The sequence below is a fragment of the Eulemur rufifrons genome, chromosome 7 (genome assembly GCF_041146395.1).
Source record: "Eulemur rufifrons isolate Redbay chromosome 7, OSU_ERuf_1, whole genome shotgun sequence".
Lineage (NCBI taxonomy): Eukaryota > Metazoa > Chordata > Mammalia > Primates > Lemuridae > Eulemur > Eulemur rufifrons.
Window position 1 is genome coordinate 148643901 of NC_090989.1, and position 22666 is coordinate 148666566.

General features: G+C 60.7%; 2 protein-coding genes across 2 annotated transcripts; one reads left to right on the plus strand and one right to left on the minus strand.

The window, feature by feature from the left end:
- Positions 1–313: 313 nt before the first annotated feature.
- Positions 314–7251, plus strand: KLHL40 (kelch like family member 40). The gene is made up of 6 exons (XM_069473494.1): positions 314–1531; positions 2852–3012; positions 3283–3390; positions 3552–3737; positions 5618–5764; positions 6614–7251. Exons 1-6 carry the CDS (start codon positions 386–388, stop codon positions 6723–6725), a joined length of 1860 nt encoding a protein of 619 aa, XP_069329595.1. The 5' UTR covers positions 314–385; the 3' UTR covers positions 6726–7251.
- Positions 7252–7362: 111 nt separating this feature from the next.
- Positions 7363–16773, minus strand: HHATL (hedgehog acyltransferase like). The gene is made up of 12 exons (XM_069473495.1): positions 16553–16773; positions 14753–14871; positions 14304–14371; positions 13696–13809; positions 13371–13565; positions 12815–13024; positions 12202–12373; positions 11589–11733; positions 11437–11472; positions 8290–8491; positions 7793–7934; positions 7363–7593 (listed from the first exon to the last, which is right to left on the minus strand). The coding sequence occupies exons 2-12, from the start codon at positions 14856–14858 to the stop codon at positions 7469–7471; spliced, it is 1515 nt and encodes a 504-aa protein (XP_069329596.1). The 5' UTR covers positions 14859–14871; positions 16553–16773; the 3' UTR covers positions 7363–7468.
- Between the last annotated feature and the right edge of the window lie 5893 nt (positions 16774–22666).

Consider the following 22666-nt stretch of genomic DNA (forward strand, 5'->3'; position numbering starts at 1 on the left):
CTGTGAGCTAAGCTGATGCCACGGCACTCACTCTAGCCTGGGCAACAAAGTTAGACTCTGTCTCAACAAAAAAAAAAAAAAAAAAAAAAAAAAAAGATCCTCATCTTTTGGGGAGGGCCTAGACACACACCCCACTCCCCCACCCCCGCCCCGCTCCCGTCCCATGAGCCCCCAGGGCTGAGTCAAGGCTGCTCCGGGAGGGGGCCTCTGCCCAGCTGTCCCCTGTGAGTCATGTGCAGGAGGCCAGGCGGCTCGCCTTACAGGGCTGGGGCCACCTCTATATATAGCCCAGCGCGGACAGCTGCGCACTTTCAGCGCACCCCAGCAGGAAAGCAAGGGTAGAGAGGAGCCCCCTGGCACTGTCGCTGCACCCTGGGCCCCCACCATGGCGCTGGGCTTGGAGCAGGCGGAGGAGCAGCGGTTGTACCAGCAGACGCTCCTGCAAGACGGGCTCAAGGACATGCTGGACCACGGCAAGTTCCTCGACTGTGTGGTGCGGGCGGGCGAGCGCGAGTTCCCGTGCCACCGCCTGGTGCTGGCCGCCTGCAGCCCCTACTTCCGGGCGCGCTTCCTGGCTGAGCCAGAGCGAGCGGGCGAGCTGCGCCTGGAGGAGGTGTCCCCGGACGTGGTGGCCCAGGTGCTGCACTACCTGTACACGTCGGAGATCTCGCTGGACGAGGCGAGCGTGCAGGATTTGTTCGCCGCGGCGCACCGCTTCCAGATCCCGTCCATCTTCACCATCTGCGTGTCCTTCCTGCAGAAGCGCCTGTGCCTCTCCAACTGCCTGGCCGTCTTCCGCCTCGGCCTCCTGCTCGACTGCGCGCGCCTCGCGGTGGCTGCCCGCGATTTCATCTGCGCGCACTTCACGCTAGTGGCGCGCGACGCCGACTTCCTCGGACTCTCGGCTGACGAGCTCATCGCCATCATCTCCAGCGACGGCCTCAACGTGGAGAAGGAGGAGGCGGTGTTCGAGGCGGTGATGAGGTGGGCGGGCAGCGGCGACTCCGAGGCGCAGGCCGAGCGCCAGCGCGCGCTGCCCACAGTCTTTGAGAGCGTGCGCTGCCGCCTGCTGCCACGCTCCTTCCTGGAGACCCGCGTAGAGCGCCACCCTCTCGTGCGTGCCCAGCCCGAGTTGCTGCGCAAGGTGCAGATGGTGAAGGACGCGCACGAGGGCCGCATCACCACGCTGCGCAAGAAGAAGAAGGGGAAAGAGGCAGCCGGGGCCGAGGAGGCCGCCAAAGGCACATCCGAAGCCAAGGAGGACGAGGAGGCCGAACGCGTTTTACCTGGGATCCTCAATGACACCCTGCGCTTTGGCATGTTCTTGCAGGACCTTATCTTCATGATCAGCGAGGAGGGCGCTGTGGCCTACGATCCAGCAGCCAACGAATGCTATTGTGCCTCCCTCTCCAACCAGGTCCCCAAGAATCATGTCAGCTTGGTCACCAAGGAGAACCAGGTCTTCGTGGCTGGAGGCCTTTTCTACAACGAGGACAACAAAGAGGACCCCATGAGCGCTTACTTCCTTCAGGTGCCTAGCCAATCTTGGGAGCAGCCAGCCAGTGCTGGGTTCTGGGCACTGGGGGCAGCCTGGGGCCCAGGAGGTGCCTGTGTTCACACAGGGGAATGTCACTGGGTCTAGGGTGAGATGTAGACTGGGAGGTTGACTGACAGCCACTTGCCTGAAGGTTCAACACTCATAGGCAGCTGCCAAAGAGCCGGGTAATTTGGTGTCTCAATAACGTGGATGTTGGCCCCAGGTTGGCATACATTGGAGGCCCTTGGCCCTGTACGGGTTTGGGGTCAGGCAGTGAGAAGGAAGAACAAGGTCAGTGTAGAGATCTAGGGCAGGGCCTTTGCATGAGGGCCAGGACTGGAGCTCAGAACACAGAGTACTCCAGACAAAGGCACCGTCCTGCCTAATCCTCCCATTGTTCAGACCAGGAAACTGAGGCCCAGGCAGAATCAGTAGAGTGGAGTGCCCAGTCCAATTTGGGGGTGTGGCTGTGAAATCTCAGAGGGCAGAGAGAGCTTCCTGGAGATTGGCCATGTAGGTTTGAGCCTTGTCAGTTGGGTGGGCTTGGAGATGGGAAGGGGAGGATGGCATTGTTTCTGGCCACGGAATGGTGAACAAAGGACAGAACCAGGGACGAGCCGTGCTCCCTGAAGCCTGACCAGCGAGAGGGGTGAGGGGCAGCTTGGTGCTAGGGTTAAGCTCACAGGCCTTACAGTTGGAGGGGGGCATGGGGGCTGCTCCACCAGTTACCAGCTCAGCAGGTGGGACCACTGTTTATTCTCTCCCGGCCTTTGTAAGTGGGAATATTGTTCTTCCTGATTGGTAAGGTGCTTTCAAGGTTAAGTGATGCTTATAAAGTGCTCAGCCCTTAGAAAACTTCAAAAAGATAAGCCACTATTATATTTATTATAAGGCTGTGGAGGTAGACATGGCTGCAGACTGTAGATTTTAAGAGGTGAATGGCAGAGCTGTATTTGGAAGTTTCCTGAGCAGTGGAATGGCGTGTAGAGTAAGGGGCAGGCAGGCCTCCGTTCCCAGCTGTACTGAGGAGGTGCCAAGGCCACAGCAGGACCTCCTTCTCGGAGCTCCCTCCTCTCATCTGTGCCGTGGTGCCCATCACCCTGCTTGTCAAGGTGGTCTCTGGGCATCTACCTAGGGTGGGGGTGGGGGCGTGGGGCACTCTGCTTTCAGCTTGATGGCAGGAGGGGCCTGCTTCCAGCCTGCGTGGTCCTACCTGGTGGCCTGGACTCGTCTGTGATCGGAGTGGCTGGGCTGGGCTGGGCTGGGGCTGGGGAAGTGGGGGGCGGCAGCTAACCGGACAAACCCGGCCCGCAGTTTGACCACCTGGACTCAGAGTGGCTGGGGATGCCGCCGCTGCCCTCCCCACGCTGCCTCTTCGGCCTGGGAGAGGCTCTCAACTCCATCTACGTGGTCGGCGGCCGAGAGGTCAAGGACGGCGAGCGCTGCCTGGACTCGGTCATGTGCTACGACAGGCTGTGAGCGCGGCCGGGGGCGGGGCGGGCGCTGGGGGCGGGGTCGAGGGTGGGGGAGGGGAGCGCCTGGAGGCCGGGGCCTGGGGCGGGGGTGGGCTTCGGTGGCGGTGGGGAGGGTGCACAGTGGCGTGGGACCAAGGGACTGAGAGGTCTGGGAAGTCCCAGCAAAGGATGGGGTCACAGCGAATGTGTGTTGGGAGGGCGGGTGAATGCGGAGACGAGGACCGAGCATATGCCTGAGCCCGGCGTCCGCCCCACTCCCGTCCCCTCCAGGTCGTTCAAATGGGGCGAATCGGATCCGCTGCCTTATGCCGTGTATGGCCACGCGGTGCTCTCCCACATGGACCTTGTCTACGTCATTGGCGGCAAAGGCAGCGACAGGTGAGGCCCAGGGCCTGGAGCGAGTCTGCGGCAGCGAGCAGGAGCAGGGTCTCCCGTATGCTGTCAGGGGTCTGTCCTGGCTGTCCTGGGAGAGGCAGCCGGAGGGAAGGGTGGCCCTGCTCCCGCTACTCTCCGGTCGCTCACCGTCCCCCACCCCACAGGAAATGCCTGAACAAAATGTGCGTCTATGACCCCAAGAAGTTCGAGTGGAAGGAGCTGGCACCCATGAAGACCGCCCGCTCACTCTTTGGTGCCACCATCCATGACGGCCGCATTTTTGTGGCGGCTGGGGTCACCGACACAGGGCTGACCAGCTCTGCCGAGGTGTACAGCATCGCAGACAACAAGTACGCAGCTTGCTCCCTCCTCCCCACAAGGACAGTTGAGTGGCTTTGGGCTTGTGTGGGCCCTGGCAGGGGTCATAGCCCCTGTGTTGGGTCTGCACTGTTGAGTTTGGAAATTAGCACAGAAATAGTGTCTCTCCTCTGATCAGCAGTGAAGTGGGGAAGGGTTAGGGCCAGCCTGGCCTGCAAGAGGGAGCTCCCAGGGGTGGAGTAGGGGATGCCAGCTTCCTCATTCAGGGACTCATGGCAGGCAGTGGCCTGGTGCAAGGGATATAGCAGTGAACAAGACAGACGCTCCCCTGCCTGGGACGTTAAGAGAAAACTGAGCTGACAGATGGTTGTACTTAGCCGCAAAAGGGGCCAGGGTGGGTGGGCGAAGGATGCCCCGGGCAAAGGAAGCCTGGTGCCAAGGCAGTTAGGAGAAAGAAGGCAGGGCCCACTGGAGGGAAGCGTAGCTCAGGCTGGATGGTGGGTAGGGGGTGAAGGGAGGTGGGATGGCGGTGCTGGGGCTGGAAGGGGATAGCAGGAGAGGGACAGTGAAATGCGTTTCACTGGTTTTAAGGGCCCATCTGTGTTCTGCTAAAGCGCCTCACGGCAGCTGATGTAGAGAGAAGACTGGGGTTTCCCAGGGGGCAGGGAGGTCAGGGGTGCAGCTGTAGGGAGAGGGGATGGGGGCCTGGAGCTGGGGGTACAGCGGGGACGGGGCTGAGCGGATGCACTGGAGAAAGACTTAGGCCAGGGCCTCTCACCCTGTGATGTGCACGTGAGTCTCCCCGGGGATCACGTTAAAATGCAGATTCTCGGGTATGGGGAGGGCCTAAGGGTCTGTATTTCTAACAAGCCCCCAGGTGACGCTGAGGCTGCTGGTCCACGAACCACACTTTGAGTAGCAAGAGTTTAGGGGTGGAACAGGGCTTAGCAATTGATTGGATTGTGGGGTTAAGTGAGGGGGGAAGTAGATGCTTTTGAGCGAGGGTGGGAAACCATTTACTGGAGAACCACTGGGGTGAGATAGGGAAAGTGAGGGCCCAGGTAGGAGGTGCCTGGGGGTGTCCAGGAGGAGCCCACTGGGCCAGAGAGAGGGCTGAGCTGGAGGGAGAGATCTGGGGTCAACAGCACATGGAGGGGCCGAGCTCCCCCAGGAGAGAGGCTGTAAGTGTGAGCAGCCGAGGCCCACGCCCCGAGGGATGCTGGGGACAGGTACCTTATCCAGGAAGGAGTCTGAGAAGGTGAACTTGGAGAGGTAGCAGGTGAAAGTCATATCAGCAGTGGCGTGTGCTGGGGGCCCTGGATTTTAAAGCCCTGTGGTGGCCACAGACCTCAGTGAGAGCAGTTTTGGAGGGCGGGGATGAAGGCCCAAGGCAGGAGCCAGGGGAGCGAAGATGCCTTGAGAAGGCTGTATGTAAGAAGAGGGGTGGATAGGAGGCAAGAAATGGGTGTCACTGGCCACCGAGGAGCAGGAGGACTGTGTCCAGGGCAAGGCTGGGGCCTGCCAGGGACTGGGGTCGTGAGTTGGCTGGTGAGAGTTAGTTCAGGAGAGGAAGGGGGGACAGTGGGGAGATCCATGGTGACCTTCACTGGGCAGCTTGGATGGAATGACAAGGGGACAAGGGACAAGGGAAAGGGAAGGAGTGAGAGACCAGGGAAGGCGGTGACCATCAGAGGGAGAGGGAAGGGGAGCCCAGTTGGGACTCTCTGAGGCTGGGGTGGGGGCACCAGGTAGGTGTTCCCAAGAGGGTCAGAGAACAGGAGCTTGTGCTGGGAGCACGGGACCCTGGGATGCGGATTGCAGAGGGTGCAGCAGAAACTGTGGGCACTGGTGGCAGGAAGCACCCTGGGCTTGCTGAGGCCCCCAGTGATGCACCGCCTCACTCCCCTCCCAGGTGGGCGCCCTTTGAGGCCTTCTCGCAGGAGCGCAGCTCGCTCAGCCTGGTCAGCCTGGCAGGCACCCTCTATGCCATCGGTGGCTTTGCCACCCTGGAGACCGAGTCCGGAGAGCTGGTTCCCACAGAGCTCAACGACATCTGGAGGTGAGCCCAGCCCCAGGGAAGCGAGGGGGGAACCAGGAGCAAGGCTGACACCTCATAGCAGTGTGCAGTGCACCAAGGCACCTGGCAGGCTCCTCTGCGGGCCAAGCTGATCTGTCCTCCAGGGAGCCCTGTAGGGGAGGAACAGCAGATGCACCCTGCTTGGCCTCAGGGTCTCGCCAGTTTGCTCGGGAAGGTCTGGGTGTGCACATGGGGCACCACGCCCCACTGTGGAGCATCAGCAATGCTGCAGACAGGAGCTGACCCGAAGCTTAGGGCACAGACCCATGGAAACAGGGCCCAGGGAGCATCCAGGCCTTTCCCCTCTCTGCCTTCTGGGTGCTTGTTCTGGAGGGAGAGCCGAAGCCAGGACTGGGAAGTAGCTGGACCCCAGCTTCCGGGGACCATTGCTTTCCATGGATGGTCCCCCCTGGGGTGGGAGAAAGGGGTTTCATCCTCCTGGGGTGTCCCCCAAAACTTCAGTCATCCCCACTGCTGCAGGCAGCCTCTGGGGAGCAGAGCTGCTGGGGGGTGGGGGGGACTTGGAGGTGGAGAATGGAAATGCTCCAGGCGAGGGAATTGGTGTGTGGTGGGTGTAGACCTTGCTGGAGGGAGGTGCACTCTGAGGAACGTGGGAATCCTTGGGAGGTGTCCTTTCCCGGACAGGGTGGTCCTTCCTAGAGTGTGAGGTGGGTGTTCTTTGTGATGGGTCTTGCGGGGGCCTCCTTTCCCAGAACAGGGGAATTTTCCAGAAGCAGATCTACCTAGAGACGGGCCCAGTGCACTCAGCCACCCCTCTCTGCTGAGCTCCACTGTAGGCTGAGCTGACCAAGCTGCCCACTCCACCTCCAGGTATAACGAGGATGAGAAGAAGTGGGAGGGTGTCCTGCGGGAGATCGCCTACGCGGCAGGTGCCACCTTCCTACCTGTGCGCCTCAATGTGCTGCGCCTGACCAAGATGTGACCAGCTCAGAGGCCTTGAACTAAGCGCCCCTGCCGTCCTGCAGTGCTCACAGACCTGGCCTCGTGGGGGCTCCAAGGAGGAGGCCAGGAGAGGCTGAAGCGCCCCTGGATCCAGTTATGGTGCCCGAGGGGCTGCTTCATCCAGGAAAGGGAAATCCCTGCCTTGTCCTAGCTTTTGGGCAGGGCCAAGAAACTAGAGGCTTCTCCCGTGTCGCCGTATCCCTCCGGGTCTTCTTGGTCCATGAGCCAGAACCACAGGGGTGGATCCCTCCCAGGTGCACCCTGGCCCTGCCCCAGCCTGGCTGTGTGTGCCACGTAAGTCCCCACAGATGGGAGTGTCCCCATCAAGCACACCTTGCAGCGTGGATAAGTCTCCTTTGCTAAGAAGAATAAAGTGCCTTCTGAGCAAGCAGCTCAGGTCTGGAATCAGGTGCCAAGTTAGTGACCTGCTGGTTTGGAGATTCGGGGCTTCAGGGTTCTGCAGCTGGGTCACCAGGGTCGGTGGTCTCTGCCCTCCACGTGCTGTCTCCTCCACACTCTGTGTGTGGCCCTCCCTGAGGCCTAGAGCCCCCCCGCTCCTCAGCCGGCATAGACAAGCAGCAGGAGGCTGCTGGGAGACGGGGCAAGGAATGGCAGGCTGTGGTAGAAAAGTCTTTTATTCTGTCAGTCAGCCGCATCTGGCCCGGCTTGGGCCTGGGGCCCAGGAATAGCTGAGCAGAGCCTCTCCCCCCACCCCCCTCCCGCCTACTCCAGCTTCTCTTTGTCCTGCTTCTGCTCCTCCTCCAGAGCCAGGGTTCGCTCACGCTCCTTCACCAGCTGGACACCACAGTAGGTGACAGACAGGACGGCCAGCGTGGTCTGTGGGAACCCTGTGTAGGGAAGAAATTGTCGATGCCCCGGAGCAGTACCCCTTCCTCAGTGCCTCTTCTCTTCCCATCCCTCTCCCTGCTCGACTGGCCCTCCCTGCCGAGTCCCTGGGGCGCTGGGCGGGATAGGGGCATTTCAGAACGTCAGAGTCCTAGAGGTTGATGCCTGGCACGTTCTGTATCCCACACCCCTGTCCCTCACCTGTGAGTAGCAGGCGCCGGGCAACCAGCTCTGTGAACTCGAGGCTGTTCAGGCTCACAAGGTTGTACATGATGATAGCCCAGAAGTTCATGGCCCCAAAGAGGGCCCGCACCCTGCGGGACATCTGCTCCGACAGAGAGGCCTGCCCAGTCCAGGACAGCATTGGAAGCAGGACAAGAGGCCCAAAGGAAAGAGGACACGGTTGGTCATCAGCCTTGCCCACATGGCTACTCAGGTCCTGGGGGTACACCTGGGTCTCCCTCATTGTTAAACATGGGGAAACTGAGATCCAGAGAGAGGGTGAGGGCTGAGCAACACAGCCAGGCCCGGGTGCTCCGGGCCAGGTTCCCACAGGTGAGCCATTGTCCTGACAACAGGAGGGTGGTGGTGAGAAAGTTCTGGACTGGGGGACCAAGTGGTTGGACCACCCCAGAAAGCAGCGGTCCCCACCCTCCCCCGTGAACAAGCCAGTCCCAGCCCAGACCTTCCCTGCTCACCTCAGTTCGTGCTAGGGGCCCCCACTCTGCCAGCTTCTGTACCCAGAGCTCAAAGTTGAGGCCAAAGCAGTTAAGGGATGACCACAGGTAGACAATGTCACAAGGCCCGAGCCACAGAGTGGTGATAGCAAATGTGGCCACCGAGGCCCCTAGCTCTGGGATCACCTGGGAGTGCTCCCCACCAATGTGGTCATACACATATCTGCAGGAAAGACGGGAGAAGGGGCCGAAGGAGGTGTAGGAAAGCAGGTATGAGACGGGCAGAGGACACAACAGGGCAGCCCTCCTCAGCACTGTCACCCTGGGCACATTCAACAGCCCTGACCTCAGGTGGCTGCTCCTTCTCCTCTACCCAACTTCATGCAGTGGGGGACTCAGTCTCGGACAGCGTGTCCTCTCTGGCTCTGCTCACTTCCTCCCCAGGTGATCTCATCCACACCCCGCACTTCACGTCTGGCTCTACGCTTGCTCATGACCCCAAATCTGTGTCTTCAGCCCAGTTTCTCCTGACTTGTGTATCCAGCTGCTATGGGCATCTCACGTGGATGACTGATTCCCCTCCCTGCCCAAACCCCTCCACCCCCCTCTCAGTCACTGGCACCACCGCCCATTGCTCAGGCTATAAGCCCTGGCGCCCACTTGGACTCTCATTGGCACCTCCAAGCAAGCCAGCCTATTCTGTTTCTCCACTCGGCCCTGCCCGCTGCTCACCGCCTCCTCTACTCCCCAGTCGGGGTGCACATCTCTCACACTGATTAACGCAAGACCCTCTTAGGTGGTCTTCCCGCTTCTCTCTTTACCCCTACGGCCCATTCGCCACACAGCAGCCAGGGGCAGCTTTAGAGTGTAGCTCGAGTCACGTCACCTCCATGATCAGCCCCCTCAGTGGCCTCCCATCGCAGTTGGAGTAAGCTCCAGCTCCTTGCTCTGGCTGGGAGAGCCCCTGTAGCCCGGTTTCTGCCCCTCCCTGACCTCGTGCCTGCATTCTGCCCGTCTACCCCGCTGGCCTTACTGGCTTCAGACACACTCAGTCGGTTCGTGCCTCAAGGCCTTTGCAGTTGTCCCCTCTGCCTGGAATTCTCTTCCCAGATCTCCGTGTCACTTAGGACTCAGTTCACTTATCATCTCAGAGGAGCCCACCCAGAACCCAACGAAAGAAGCTTCTACCCTGTTGCCAACTTCTATCCCCTTACACATTCGTTATGTTTTCTTCATAACACTTACCACTCTCTAAAATTATCTTATTTGTTTGTTTACCTGTTTATGGTCTGTTTCTCCCCACTAGACTGTAAGCTCCATGAGTTCAAGGTCTTTGCCATGTTCACTGCTGTATCCCCAGTGCCTAGAACAGTGCCTGGCACATAGTAGGTGCTCAGTAAATATTTGTTGAATAAATTCAGTGGAAGACCCATTGAGTAACCAGCCTCTCCATTCCTTGACCTCCTCATTTCCAGTGTTTTTTTCCTCCACGCCACCTCAGCCACCCACGCCCATGGCCACGCCCCCAACTTTGTCACCACTTGAAATTTCTCTACTTCCTAATTCCCACTCTGCCCAGCCCCTCCTGAACGTCTGGCCCCTCAGCTTCAGTCCTTTAGTCCCATTGATCTTGTGGGACTTCACCACCGTCCTTAACAAGAGCTGACCTCAGGTAGCTGCTCCTCCAATGAGCTGTCATTATAAATAACCTAAAAACCCGTCTCTCTCACTTCCTCCTCTCACTCATCCGGGAGAGTCCAGTCGCTTACTGTCTCCTCACCCGCACCCAAGCAGCTAAGCCCTGATGGGAAAATCGCACATCTTCACACACTGGAGTCTGTAAACCCACGACCTGCAACACCAGCCAGCTCTCGATGCCGCGGTTTCCCTAGTCAGCTGCTTCTCCTGGGCCCTGCAGTGGCTGTGCCCTCATCCCTCCCGCGGGTGGGAGTGGGTGTGGGGGACCCGGGTGGGGCGGGCGGGGGAGGCCTGGGTGCTGCCTCCTTCCTGCCCCCAGCCCCGCAGCTCTCGGCTGATGGCTGCGCCACCTACCTCACGGAGGACACGTGGAATCCCTTACTTTTCTACGCTGACCTGCCATTCTTCTGTGTCCACACTGGCTCCTCCTCCTCCTCCCAAAGCCAGGCCTCTGCCTGGACCTGGATGCCGTGGCCTCCTCCCTCCCCAGGGACCTCGCTCCCTCAGTCACCCCCGCATGCTGCATCACCAGCGTCTTCCCTGTTGAGTAATTCCCCTCGGCACGTCCACTATCTCCCGTCCCTAAAACACCCCGCTCTCCCCAGCCGCTGCTCTGCCTTGCCCCTTCAGCCCCAGGCTTCTTCAGGAGTCGTCCGCACACCCCTGTAGCTCCTCAGCTTCCCTCCACTCCCAACTGCCCTTGCCTCTCCAGCCCAAGGCCGCATGTCACCAACACTCATCCTCAGTGTCCAGCTTCCTTGGGCCTGCGCAGCACCTGCCCCAGCCGCCCCACCATGCCTGATGGTCCTCCCTTGGCTTCCAGGGCATCCCTGGCCTTGATTCTCCTGCTCCTCTGACCACTCCTGTCCGCCCCTTCTGCTGGCTCTTCCTCTTCCCCCAACCAGAGTCCTCCTCGCAGGCCCAGTCTTGGTCGCCCCCTCTCTCCTCTTCTCACTCTACTCTCTCTCCTCGGGACTGATCCACTCCCAAGGCCGAAAGGCCACGCGCCCACACTCATGACGCTCAGAGCCCATCAGCCCCTGGGCTGCTCTGAACCCCAGACCCTCAGGCCCACCCACCTCGCTGACTCTCCACAAAGATGCTGCCCTCGTTCCGACTAGACACTCCTCACACCGAATCCCTCTCTGGAAACCAGCCCTCCGTCCTCCCAGGCTGCAGACAGGAATTTGGGAGTCATCGTCCTCTCCTTCCCTGTACCTGCACTGCAGGCCCCGTCCTGCCAAGGGTCCCTGTGGTGTGTCTCTACTCTCACCCCTGTCTCCACCTGCGGGGCCCTCTCCCGAGGCCAGACCTCTATGTCTTTCACCTAGACCTCTGCCACGACCTCCTCACTGCCCTCCTCGCTTCCTCTGGCCCAGGGGTGATCTTTAAAACCGTGGGCTGATCTTGGCACTGCCCTGCCCAGACACCTGGCAGGATGGCTGTGACCATCCCCCACTCCCAACTCACTTGCAAAGCCAGTCATTGATGCCACGGTCGAAGTGCCTGTACGGGGAGAGCAGATGGGTGTGACTCGGCCATTGGGCAGAGCTCCCCGGGCAAGGGGAAGAGGCTGGGGGATGGTGGGGACTCCAGGGGCCGTCTCCCCCGTCGGCACTCACGTTTCCCCGAAGACGTAGAGTGCTGTGATGCACTTTGGAGGCTGGGGGGGGTCCAGGTGGTCGAGCCGTGCCACGGTGTTGACGACGCCAAAGAGGACGGCTGCCTTCACCCAGTCGTACACCAGGTTTGAATAGGCGAGGCCAGCTGGGGACAAGGTGCCATCACTGCCTGGGGTTCCTGTGTCGGCCTCCCCTTGCCGACCCCCAATTACTGGGGGAGGTGCTGAAATTGGCCCTCTCTCATGGTCACTTTCTCTTCCCAGGTGCCAGGGGAGGTCCTTGCTCCTGGGCCCATCCCCACGGAGACCCCATCCCGTCACTTCCTGGGGGAGACACCAGGCCCTGACTGCCCCATGGAGACCCCATCACAGCTGTGGAAATCAGCCACAGCCCGGTGAAGCGGAGCAGGCTCTGTGGGATACTGCTCCCGCCTCACAGGACAAAGCCAACGCCAAGTCCCATGCGTTTCAAAGGATAAGTCCCTGGTCTCCCACCCTTAGGTGCTGTGCCCCCAGGGCCTCGGCTTCCCCAACTGTGACACCCTGTGGGAATGCAGATGGTCTGTCTTCCTGGGGTGGCAGCCCCAGCCCTGGTCCCTGCTCTGGGGACCCACCGAGGGCACTGTCTGGGAGGCGGTTGACGAACTTGAGGTCACCGGGGATGGTGAGGATGTAGAAGAAGTGAAAGAAGATGTCCACGGCCATGATGGCCACCACGCTGAGGCCCGCCTGGGCCCGGATGCGCCACAGCTCGCCCTCGGGCCTCACTGGCTCCGCTTGGCTCACCTGGGGGGATGCGAAGTGTCTGAGGGGAGAGGCGAGTGCCGACTGAGGGCAGGGGCAAGCCCTGCCGGAGGAGCCCTGTCTGAGCGGCGTGGGAGGAGACACAGCTTCATCCAGGGGTCCTGCCTGAGGGTGGAGACACAGCCCAGCCTGGGCAGACCCGGTTCTGTCCTGGGAGCCCCGTTTGAGTGGGCGGGGAACATCCACAGCCTGGGAGTCCTGTCTAAAGGAGGAGGCACATCTCCACCCTGCGATCCCTGTGGGAGGGGGAAAGGTGGCCCCGTCCTGGGGTCTGAGGAGGGAGGGGAGACTTGGCTTTGTGCAGGAATCATGCCTGAGGATGGGGACAGCCTATCCTGCCCGGAGGGTTCTATCTGAGATGGGAGCCCCCGTCTGAATAGGGAGATCCAGCCCTGTTCTGGAAGCCCACAGGTGTCCCCTCACCTGGGTGTGGAAGCGATCAAAGGTCATGATGGGCCCAAAGAAGAAGAAGGGCAGGTAGAAGTTGTACTTGAGCAGGTCAGCTAGGGAGTAGCGGCGATCAGGGTGGGCACAGCTCTCCAGCGCAAAGCTGGTGCAGCGCAGCACTGTGAAGCCACTGCCCCCCTGAAACAGCACCTCTTGTAGATCAAAAGTGCCTGTCACAAACCCGCTCTGGAGGGGAGAGAACAGGCCATGAGCTCACCAGGGAGCCTCCTGTCTCTGGGAAAAGCCCCCCAGCTTCCCACAGGGCCCAACCTGGTCCCACCCCTCCCTCTCTTCCTGAGCCGGTTGACACTGGCCACTGCTCTATCCCGGCAATGTGACAGAGCAGAGGACAAACTGCACATGTTCCTTCGGTACAGGTGATCGCCTTGTGGACAGCATGCTCAGAGGCTTGAAGACAGGTGGGAAAGTGAAGGAGATGCTTGGGGCACTGGGGAGGCAAGGGCTCCGGATGGAGTGAGAGGCTGGGATCGGATGCCCGCACCCTCCACCCCTGCGCCACTCCAGTGCACACCTGCCACGAGATGAGGGGGTCCATCTTGAAGGAGGCCAGGCTAGCCAGGCCCAGGCCGAGACAGAGCCAGGGCTGGCCCAAGAGTGAGGCCACGTAGAGGCCCACACAGTGACCAAGCAGCAGCAGCAGGTACCAAGGGCCCATCGTGCCTGCCACGGCCAGAGCCCCGTACACAGCGTACACCCAGGAGCGGAGCTGTGGACAGAAAGAGGGCTTCGGTTAACTATCTGTGTAAGGGGGGGTGACCCCAGGATAGAGTTCCCACAACCCCTGTGGCTACAGAGGAGTGGACAGGGGGAGGCTGGGTGGCCTAGGTCCCGCTCACCTGGGGGGCCACCATCGTGCAGAGTTTAGCAAACAGCACATGTCCCGAGAGGGCGAAGACAATGATGTTGCGGAAGGAGGTGAACCACATCACCCACTCGAAGTCAGCCACATCCTGGGCAGTCCAGGCAGGAGGAGGTGGGGCGGTTAGGGTGGGAGAGGGGGCAGGACAGGCTGGCACCTGGCTGCGCAGAGCCCCAGCACCTTCCTGGCCCTCATGTTCTTCTTATGCATTCGCTGAGAGCAGCAGCTGAGGTCCCTGCATTCCCCTCTGAATAGGTAGAGAGGAATGGGGGGCCCCGTGTGGGCTGCCCTGCCCCCAAAGTGCACCTCTGCTGAGCACATTGCCTGACATCCCACCATTATTGCTTTGTCGCTGGGAGGGGCGCTGCCGGAGGCCCCTGCCAACGCTCATCTAGATACATGTGACCCATTTCCTAAATGGGGAGGGGCCCATGGAGAGCTGAAAGCATGGAGACCCTCGCGCTGTGAGGTGCCCTCTGTTGCATGAGAACATCTGAACAGTGGAGACTGGCAAGGGTTTGGGATGGGAGAGATGTGCAGGGCTCAGGGACCCCAAGCAGGGACCCCAGGGTGTGGGGAACCTACCATCTTCCGGCCAATGTACTCCCAGCCGGGTCGCACGGACTCTCGGAAGGACTTCCTGTGGGCCCCATCTGAGAACAGAGTGTGGCCTCAGGGAGAAGGGCCCTTCACGTCCTCGCCCCTGCCTTCCCCACGGACAGGGCTGCCCTCCACCCTGGGGCACGGGAGTGGGGAGCGGGTCTGGGTCTCTCTTGTTCTTCGTCTGCTTCTCTCTGGGTCTCGCCTCGCTGGGCATCTGGGTCCAGGTCCGACTGTGTCCCTGAGTGTCTGAGTGTCTCTGTCAGTATCTCTGCATCTCTGCCACCCTGTGACTGCACCTGGCTCCGCCCAACCCCCAGGGCCTAGGGGGTACCCCGGGTCTAGAGGCCATGAGTGTCTGGCCTTGCTGGTTGGAACCCGGAGGCCCCCAGGGGAGGAAGGGCCCCACCCCCTGCCCTGGGCCCAGCTGTTACCTTGCGAAGCCTCGAGGAGGCCCCGGCCAGCATAGGCCAGCGCTCCGCTCAGCACCAGGGAGTAGAGGCCCAGCTCAGCCGCAGGCAACGCTGTCTTGATGCCCATAGCCTGGACAGGGCTGGGGGACACGGGTCGGGTGAGGGAACAGCAGCTGCCAGCCCTGCCTGGCCCTACCTCATGGTCCTCCACTGGGGTGCTGGGGACCCACTCTGAAGAGACTGCCCCACCTGCCCCCTGGGGACCTTGGGCCATCCCTCTCCCTGCCCCCTGCCCAGCTACCCAGCACAGGCGCCCTATCCTAGCTGCTGCTGTGGTCCCCACCCTCCCATTCGGGGCTCACTCAGCCACCTTACTCACCTCCACTGACTGCTGCATACCTGCAGGTGGGCCGGTCCCTACCCTCTGTGCGGACCTTCCATGTGGACAAACCTTATCTCTATCACCTCAATCAGGTGTCTGCCCCAGGTTCCTCAGTGAGCCTCCCTCAGCTCCTGACAAAGGCCCAGCTCCCTCCAAGTCACCTTCTCCACTCCCTCCCTCCCCACGCCGTCCTTCCTTCCCTGACAGCCCGTGACCTCCCGGGTCCTGCCCCTGTTGCCAAGCCTCCATCCTTCTCATTCAGCCTCTAGCCTCTCACTGACCCCCACCCCCCCCCCCCAAGCCCGTGCTCTCCAGCCTGTCACATTCCTGGTCCCTGCCTGTGTCCGTGATCACACTGCCCCACTCTCCCAGTGCTCTCTATGTTCAGGTCCTGGGTGCTGGCCGGGGCTGTGCTATTTGAGGAGGTGCCCTGGCCGAGCAGGCAGGGCCAGGCAGGCACCGGGGAGGGCACTGGCTGCTGTCCAAGGTGCTGACCGGAATCAGGCCCAGCGGAGCCTGGCCACTCCGCCTGCCTGCTGGGGCCTAGCTTGTCCCCAGGAGTCCTGCTGGGCCATCCCTGGGCTTCACCTAGGACCCGTGCCCTTCCTACACTGCATCAGCCTGGCCCAGGGTCTTCCCAAGGGCTCCATGAGTACAGACTCAGGGCCCAAATTAAAGGGAGGAACATGCCTAGGCACTTCTCAGGCTGAGCTGGGCCAAGAGGTGGCTGATGTAGCCCTGTCTCCCACCCCAGACCCTCCCCCAGATCTCCACCACCAGCCCTGCAGCCAGCTCTCCGGGGCCTCCACAGTCGACACTCCCCTTATCGGACAGTTGGGGGGAGGTCACGGGCCAGAAAGGGGCAGGGCCCTGTCAAGGTCACACAGTGAACCTGGGACGGGCTTCTGTCTGCCTCCCTTCAGGACCGGGTATTCTCAGTGAGCCTGCTGGAGTCTTAGATAAGAGGGGACCCTCGCTGCCCCTGCCCACGCCAGGGGCTGCCTGACTGCTGCGCTGCCGGCCTGAGGGCTGAGGCACCTCCTCAGCGTCTGGGTGGGGGTAGGGAGGCCCTGGGGATCAGGTTAATGGAGCAGGAGCCCGAAACCGGAGCAGGAGCCTGAAACCAGAGCCCGCGAAATAGCTTTGTCAGCTGCCTCCCACTCGCCACTTTCCAATTTTAGCTCCCCATGGCCGACGCAGGGTGTCCCCAGCGAGACCTCGGTGAAGAGCTGGCCCCCAGCCTGGGGCCTCTCCTGATAGACCCCCGGACCTGGGCTGGCCTGTGAACATAGGGGTGTCCCCTTGCCCCTGGTCCTGCCTGCCTCAGATGCACCTGGGGTAAAGCCCACTTTGGGACCTGTGATCTGGGAGGAGGGGCCTGGGTGGACCCTGCAGGTCTCAAGGGCCCCAGAGTAGCTGCATCCCCAGCTGGCACTGACCTTGAGGAGGCTGCGAGGGACCCTGGCACACTGCCCACCTCAGGGCTCCGGGGTCCTGCGTCCAACCGTGCGTCCGTCTGACCAACTGAGCTCCAGCGCCACGGTGGGGTGTGTCCAGGTCTGGGGTCCCCACCCCCTCGAGGCTATGTGTGGTGAGTGGTGACAGCGGGAGAAGGAGGGGGAGGAGGAGGTGGCCTTCCTGGAGCGGAGCTGAGCGGAGTGGAGCAGAGCCGAGTGCTGCAGAGCTGCTGGCCACAGGGAGCCGCAGGGAGGATCCTAGGGGGGGTTGGGGGAAAAGGGGCTGCCAGCAGCATAGGCTCCGACAGGGACACCTGGGCCTCACTGCAGCTTGCCTCCCCTGGTCCCTAGAGAGCCTGCGCCTCCCTCTCACTGCTAGCCAGGACCTCCTCTTCCAGGAAGCCTTCCTGGCAGCCCCACCAGCATCTCCAGGCTTGTAAGCCCTGCCCCCACCACACACTCACACATAGGCACACGTTGTCACGGCTCAGCTCCATGGATTCCAGCCCCTACCTTTGCACGTGACCTCCCAAGGGCTGCCCCAGGGCAGACTCATCTAGCCCCCTGCCCTGGTCCTTTGCATTATGCCAAGAGTCCCGGCTGGCCAGGCATCAGTGCCTGAGGCAGGACTGACTTGCCTACTGGGATCAGAACTGCCATGGAACATGGGCTGAGAGGGGCTCCCCTACTCCAGCCTTGTCTCATAGGGAGTTCTCTGGATGGAGGGGTGCTAGCAGGGGCACTTGGCAAGGCTTGAATAGGTACTTAAGAGTGGCTGGCATCCTCTTGATGGCGGAGTGGGGGCAGACAGGAATGTCCCTAACCAACTGGAGTTCCTTGCGGGGGCAGGGCCCTCACTCTGGAAAGGGGACGCCAAGGCCTCAGCCCTGGCTACCTGATGGGGAGGGGTATCCTGAAGCCCCCCCTCCGCCCCGCCCCCCCGCCCCACTGCCGAGAGGTTAGGAACCTCTGATCATCCCTCTTTGGAATGAGACCGAGTCTAGAAAAGCTGTATGTGTTCATGGCATGTCTGTGGAGGCCTGTTCATGTATGTGCTCCAAGGGAGGGCCTGGGGGGAGACGAAGCTTTGTGACTGCAATCACGGGACAGCTCCTGGAGCCCCTGCTCACCCTGACCCCAACATGGGCTCAGCTAAGGGTGGGAGAGGAAGGTGCCGCTCCCCTGCCAGCAGCGGCCCTACTAGAGCCTGAGTGAGGCCTGGGGCAGGGAGAGGGGTTGCACTTAGGTGCTTGGGCAGTGAGCTTCCTCCCAGAGGAAGCAGTGAGGAGACCCCGACACACACACCCCACACAGATGGCACAGAGGTCCGTGTCGGTGGTTCCCGACCCCGAGAAGCAGGAAGAGCGCCCACTGCACAGTGTGGGGCTGGGTTAGGGCTGTGGTCTGGGTAACGGGCCTTGGAGGAGGCCGGTGTCGGGGAAGGAAGGGACCTGAGACAGACTGCAGGGGCTACGGAGGGCTTCCTGGTGAGGGACCCAGTTGTTAGAAGAGGAGTAAGTTAACCATAGTAGCCAGGATGTACATGGATTCACTTTTTAATGTCACCACAACCCACAGGAAAGGTTTTACCATTATCCCCAGTTGGTAGAAGAGGAAACTGACGCACAGGAGCTTAAACATTTGGGTCAGCTCCATATGTTTCTGGAACTGATTGCCCTGCAGGGGCAAGAACCCTGCTCACCCACACGGGGCGGGGGGAGGGGGTGGCTGAGACCAGCCTAGGCCAGCCATCCGCCTGGTGCCCTCAGAGACTCAAAGAGAATGGCTCAAGGAAGCAGAGTGTTTGGGTCCAGGATTAAGAAAACAGGTTCAGCCAACTGACTTGAGCTGGTGTGAACCACTTCTCTGTGTGTGCACTGCAGCCCGGCCTCGCTGGGTTCTTGGGGGGATCTTGTGACTCACTCCATGACAAGGGTCTAGCTCACTGATTACTCACAAAGAGAGGCTGTTAAAGAGCCACGGACCCCAGACTCCAGAGGTCCAGAGAGGCAGGACTCACACACAGCAGTGAGATGCTCCCCCGTGACCCCACGCGGTGAGGTCTGCAGGGAGTTTGGCATGTGGGGTCGGCAAGTGGGGTGGAGTGCCAGGGAGCCCCCTGGATCTGGGGCTGGACAGTGTGAGGGTGGCAGGAGGGGAGGTGCCTGGTGTGCCCCACAAATGAGGGGCAGGAAGCTGACTGGGCTAGGACCAACACAAGGCCCAGGGTCAGCTTCCCAAATGCCACAAGGGCCACTGGGAAAGACGTGGTGGGGAGGGGGCCTACCCTACTCTCTCAAACCTTAGAGCCCCTTTTCCATTTTCAAATTTCAAACATTTCTGTTGTTGTTGTTTGTTGCTCAAAGTAAAAATGTAGCTTCTGTTTGTGTGTGTGTGTGTGTGCAGTTGTGTTTTGTATCAGTTCTCTGTGTGTGTGGAGTCAGCATGTATATGTTTTATGGGTTTTTTGTTTGTCTGTTTGTTTTGTTTTTCCTTTAGAGACAGGGCTCTCTCTGTCACCCAGGCTGGAGTGCAGTGGTGCGATCTGAGCTTACTGCGACGTCAGACTCCTGGCCTCAAGTGATCCTCCTGCCTCAGCCTCCCAAAGTGCTGGGATCACAGGTGTGAGCCACTGTGCCCGGCCCTGTTTTGTGTTGTATGTTGTTTATGACGTGTTTGTTGTGTGTGTGTGTGTGCTGTCTGTAAGGCTCAGGGCTGTAGGAGACACAGTACAGGCAAAAGCACACCTGCGCAGAGGGGGGCAGAGGGAAAGACTTCTTGTGCGAAGGGCTGGCTGTGGGCTTTCGGGGAGCGGGGAGGGGAGGCTGGTTCTGGCAGTGGGATACAGGGGTCCAGAGGAGCATCCCCTGCAGGCCACCCTGCCCTGGGCTCCTGGGAGCAGGAGAGGGGCCCAGTGGCAGTGGAATGTGTTTGAGTCAGCCTGAGCCAGGCTGCCATCTTGCCCAGCTCAGCTGTGGTGCCCCAGATGCCCCGCTAGGGACAGTGGCCAAACCACATCCACTGCTCAACCAGGTCTCACTTGTCAGTGCTGGCACCTGAGCACCCAGACCCGCAGCGCCTGCCTAGGGTGCAGCCAGGGGGGGGTCCTCCTGCGAGGTCACTCCACCACCTGCCTCTGTACTTGCTCCTGCCCCTCTACCCTCCAGGGCACCTGCACCCTCCTTAACTGTCACCCTGTGGCTCTGGGCAAGGACCTTGGTGTTCTCATCCGGCCCCCCTGCTGCCCACCTGCCTGAGGGATGGGGAGGTCATCCTCAGGGCCCCAGGGACAGGTGCTGCTGCCCGGGGGCGGGGGGCATTGGCACTAACCTGGCTGTGCCACTCCCCACCTGGCCCACCTGGGTTAGATTCCTCAGGGCCCCAATCCTTGGCCCCATTGACATCCCCTTCTTCCCTTAAAAGTACCCCTCCCAAGATCTCCTGGGCCTTCTCCCCTCCCTGTCCCTTCACCCCAGGGAGAGGTAAAGGACACACGGCTCCCTGATAGCCCCCCTACACCCAGATCTGGTCAAGGAGCCTGGGAGCCACAGCAGGGACAGGGGCAGGCAGGAGGCCCCATGGTGCCACCTCTGTATCCCCCAGCCCCCCACAGTGCTGGCATGGAGCTCTGTTTCCCACGCCCCTCTCACTGGGCCTGGAGCGCCCAAGGAAACAAGTCAGATTCACCTCCAGGCCCCTCCCAAGCCTGGAGAGGCTGCATGCAGTTGGCACTCACTGACTGGCCGCACGGAGTGCTGACCTGTGCCGAGTCTGCCTCTCTCCCCAGCTGACCTGGGAGTTCCTGGAGATGAGGACTGTGTCCGCCTCACTCCGCACCTCCGTGCCTAGGGCAGAGGAGCTGCTCAGCAGCACTTGCTGAACTAACGGAGGCAATACCAAGAGCTACCATTCACCGAGCTCCCACTGCGTGCGGCCTCCTCCAAGCACTTGACACTTTCTAACTCAGTGAAGCCTGCAGAGGATTCTAATGAGGCAATGGAGCAGACCCGGTCTAACCAAGCCAGGAGTGCTGGTGGCAGACGTGACAGGGACCCCTGGCACACAGCACCATGGCCCCACAGTGAAGCTCTCAAGGTTGCCTGTAGAATCTGTAAACTGAAACACTCATCTTTATATTCAAAGTCAGCTGAAGCAAGATGCCAGCTAACCAGTTTACTCAAAAATGTCCAGACAAGATTTACTGTGCCATCGTTTTTCTGTCCCCTCTCTCTTATGTAAATCTTTTTATTATTGTGGGACGAAATCGATCTATGGATACCTGTTCCTTGTACAGAAATAAACAGCAAGCTAATAATGAGCCTAATGTCTTTGAGTTATTCTTTGACACCTGTAATAGCCCTCTTAGGAAGGTGTCTATTACTGTCCCCATTTTATAGATGAGAATGTGGAGGCTCAGGAAGGTTAAGTAACTTGCCCAGGGCCACACAACTGCAAGTGGAGAAAGAAATCAGCTCCAGGTACCCCAACCTGTTCAGAGTCTGTGGTCTGATGTTCCCTCCTCTCTCAGACCCCTCCCTAGCCGGGAGGGGCAGCAGAACCACTCTGGAGAGGTGAGGGTGTCGGTCACGCCACCCTGCACTGCCCTGGGGTGACCTTGAGGAAGGATGGCTGGTCCTATGCCTGCTTCTCTCTTGCAGGAACTCCCCTGAGGACCAGAGCCTGCACCCCCCACACTCAGGTCACCCTCTGGGGCTCCCTGCTGCCTGCAGAAGGTGCCACTACACGGTCTGGCATTCAGACTCTGCGTTTGGCCTGCTCCTTGCTGTCACACAACGTCCCCTCCCAACACAGGTCCTCTCACTCCAGGTGCTCTGCCTGGCCATCTCCCCTCACAGGGAGCCAGGGAGAAACTCTTCCTTCCCAGAGACCCTTACGACACCATCAGAATCATGACCTCATCCCGACGACCTTCGCTCCACCTTGCTGTTACCTGATGCAGTCGGGGGCTCCCTGAGTGGGGGATGGGGGTGGGGGACGTCCCTGAGGAAGGGCCTGAGAAGCCCCAGGTGGCTTTCTGGGGGAGGGGGTGTTTTCAAACTATGTGCACCTGCATCTGTGTGTTGCTGCACAAGCAACACACAAGTGACTGTGTCTTCACACGTGGGGATGTGTGTCCATGTCCACACACACGCACGCAGCTGCACGCTCCTGAAGCTAGGTGTCCGTGTGCACCTGCATCTCTGTGCCGGCCTGCGGTGCACGTGTGTAGCCAGGGCGTCTGGGTTGGGGTGTGTGGCTATGGGTGACCTCCTTGGGGCCACCCTTCCCTATCGCTGTAACTGCAGCTGAGAGGCGGTGACACTGTGACAATCACAGAGAGGCATGGGGGGCCTGGGGTCTACCCGAAGTAGCCTTCCCAGCTCACCACGGCGAGGGTGTGGCACCGTACCTTCGCCTGGACCCACTGCCTCAAAACCCTTCTGCCCAGAGCTCTGGCTGAGCCCCACTCTGCCCTCTGCCACCAGCACCCACCAGCTGCAGCCTGGGGAGCAGGCAGGTGACCCTTGGGGCAGCTGGCTAGGGGCAGAGCTGCCCAGTGTGGGCGGGCACACTGGCCCTGGGTCATCTGCTCAACTGCCGGACCCTGGTTCTGGAGTCAGTCAGCGTTAAATACCAGCTCAGCTTCTTTCTGTGAGCCTCAGTTTCTTCATCTGTAAAATAGGGTGCAATCCTGGGTTATTAGAGGACTAGGTGGGCCAGGGTTCCACAGTAGATGCTCACTCGGTGGGAGCTGCGGTGATTATGAAAATAATTATTATTACAAGTCTGAGGGTCGGCATCTGAGGAAGAGCCCTGAGGAGTGGGCTGACAAAGTGGCTGAAAGCATGGTGCCCCAAGTCTGTGGAGGGTGGGGATGGCCACAGGGTGGGGGTTGGGGGCAGGGTGGGGCTGCATGGCATGGGGGAATGTACCCAGCCTGGAGCACCGAGGCTGTCCCGTGTGCCATGCCGGCATACAGGGTCCCCCAGCTAGGCCCTAGGACAAGGGCATTGAGCACCTGCCCGAGGGACCCCAACTGTCCGCTCACAGCTGCCTTGCTGTCCCAGAGCTCTTGCCGATGGCTGCTGGGCCTCT

Bases quoted from the DNA above. Each gene is read 5' to 3' on its own strand.
- KLHL40 (XM_069473494.1), top strand. From the start codon at position 386: ATGGCGCTGGGCTTGGAGCAGGCGGAGGAGCAGCGGTTGTACCAGCAG. The intron at 3,013-3,282 runs GTGAGCGCGGCC...CGTCCCCTCCAG, and splicing joins GTCATGTGCTACGACAGGCT to GTCGTTCAAATGGGGCGAAT. The intron at 3,738-5,617 runs GTACGCAGCTTG...CTCCCCTCCCAG, and splicing joins TACAGCATCGCAGACAACAA to GTGGGCGCCCTTTGAGGCCT.
- HHATL (XM_069473495.1), bottom strand. From the start codon at position 14,858: ATGGGCATCAAGACAGCGTTGCCTGCGGCTGAGCTGGGCCTCTACTCC. The intron at 11,734-12,201 runs GTGGGTCCCCAG...CCTTGTCCCCAG, and splicing joins CCTCCCAGACAGTGCCCTCG to CTGGCCTCGCCTATTCAAAC. The intron at 7,594-7,792 runs GTGAGGGACAGG...TTCCCTACACAG, and splicing joins CCGGCGCCTGCTACTCACAG to GGTTCCCACAGACCACGCTG.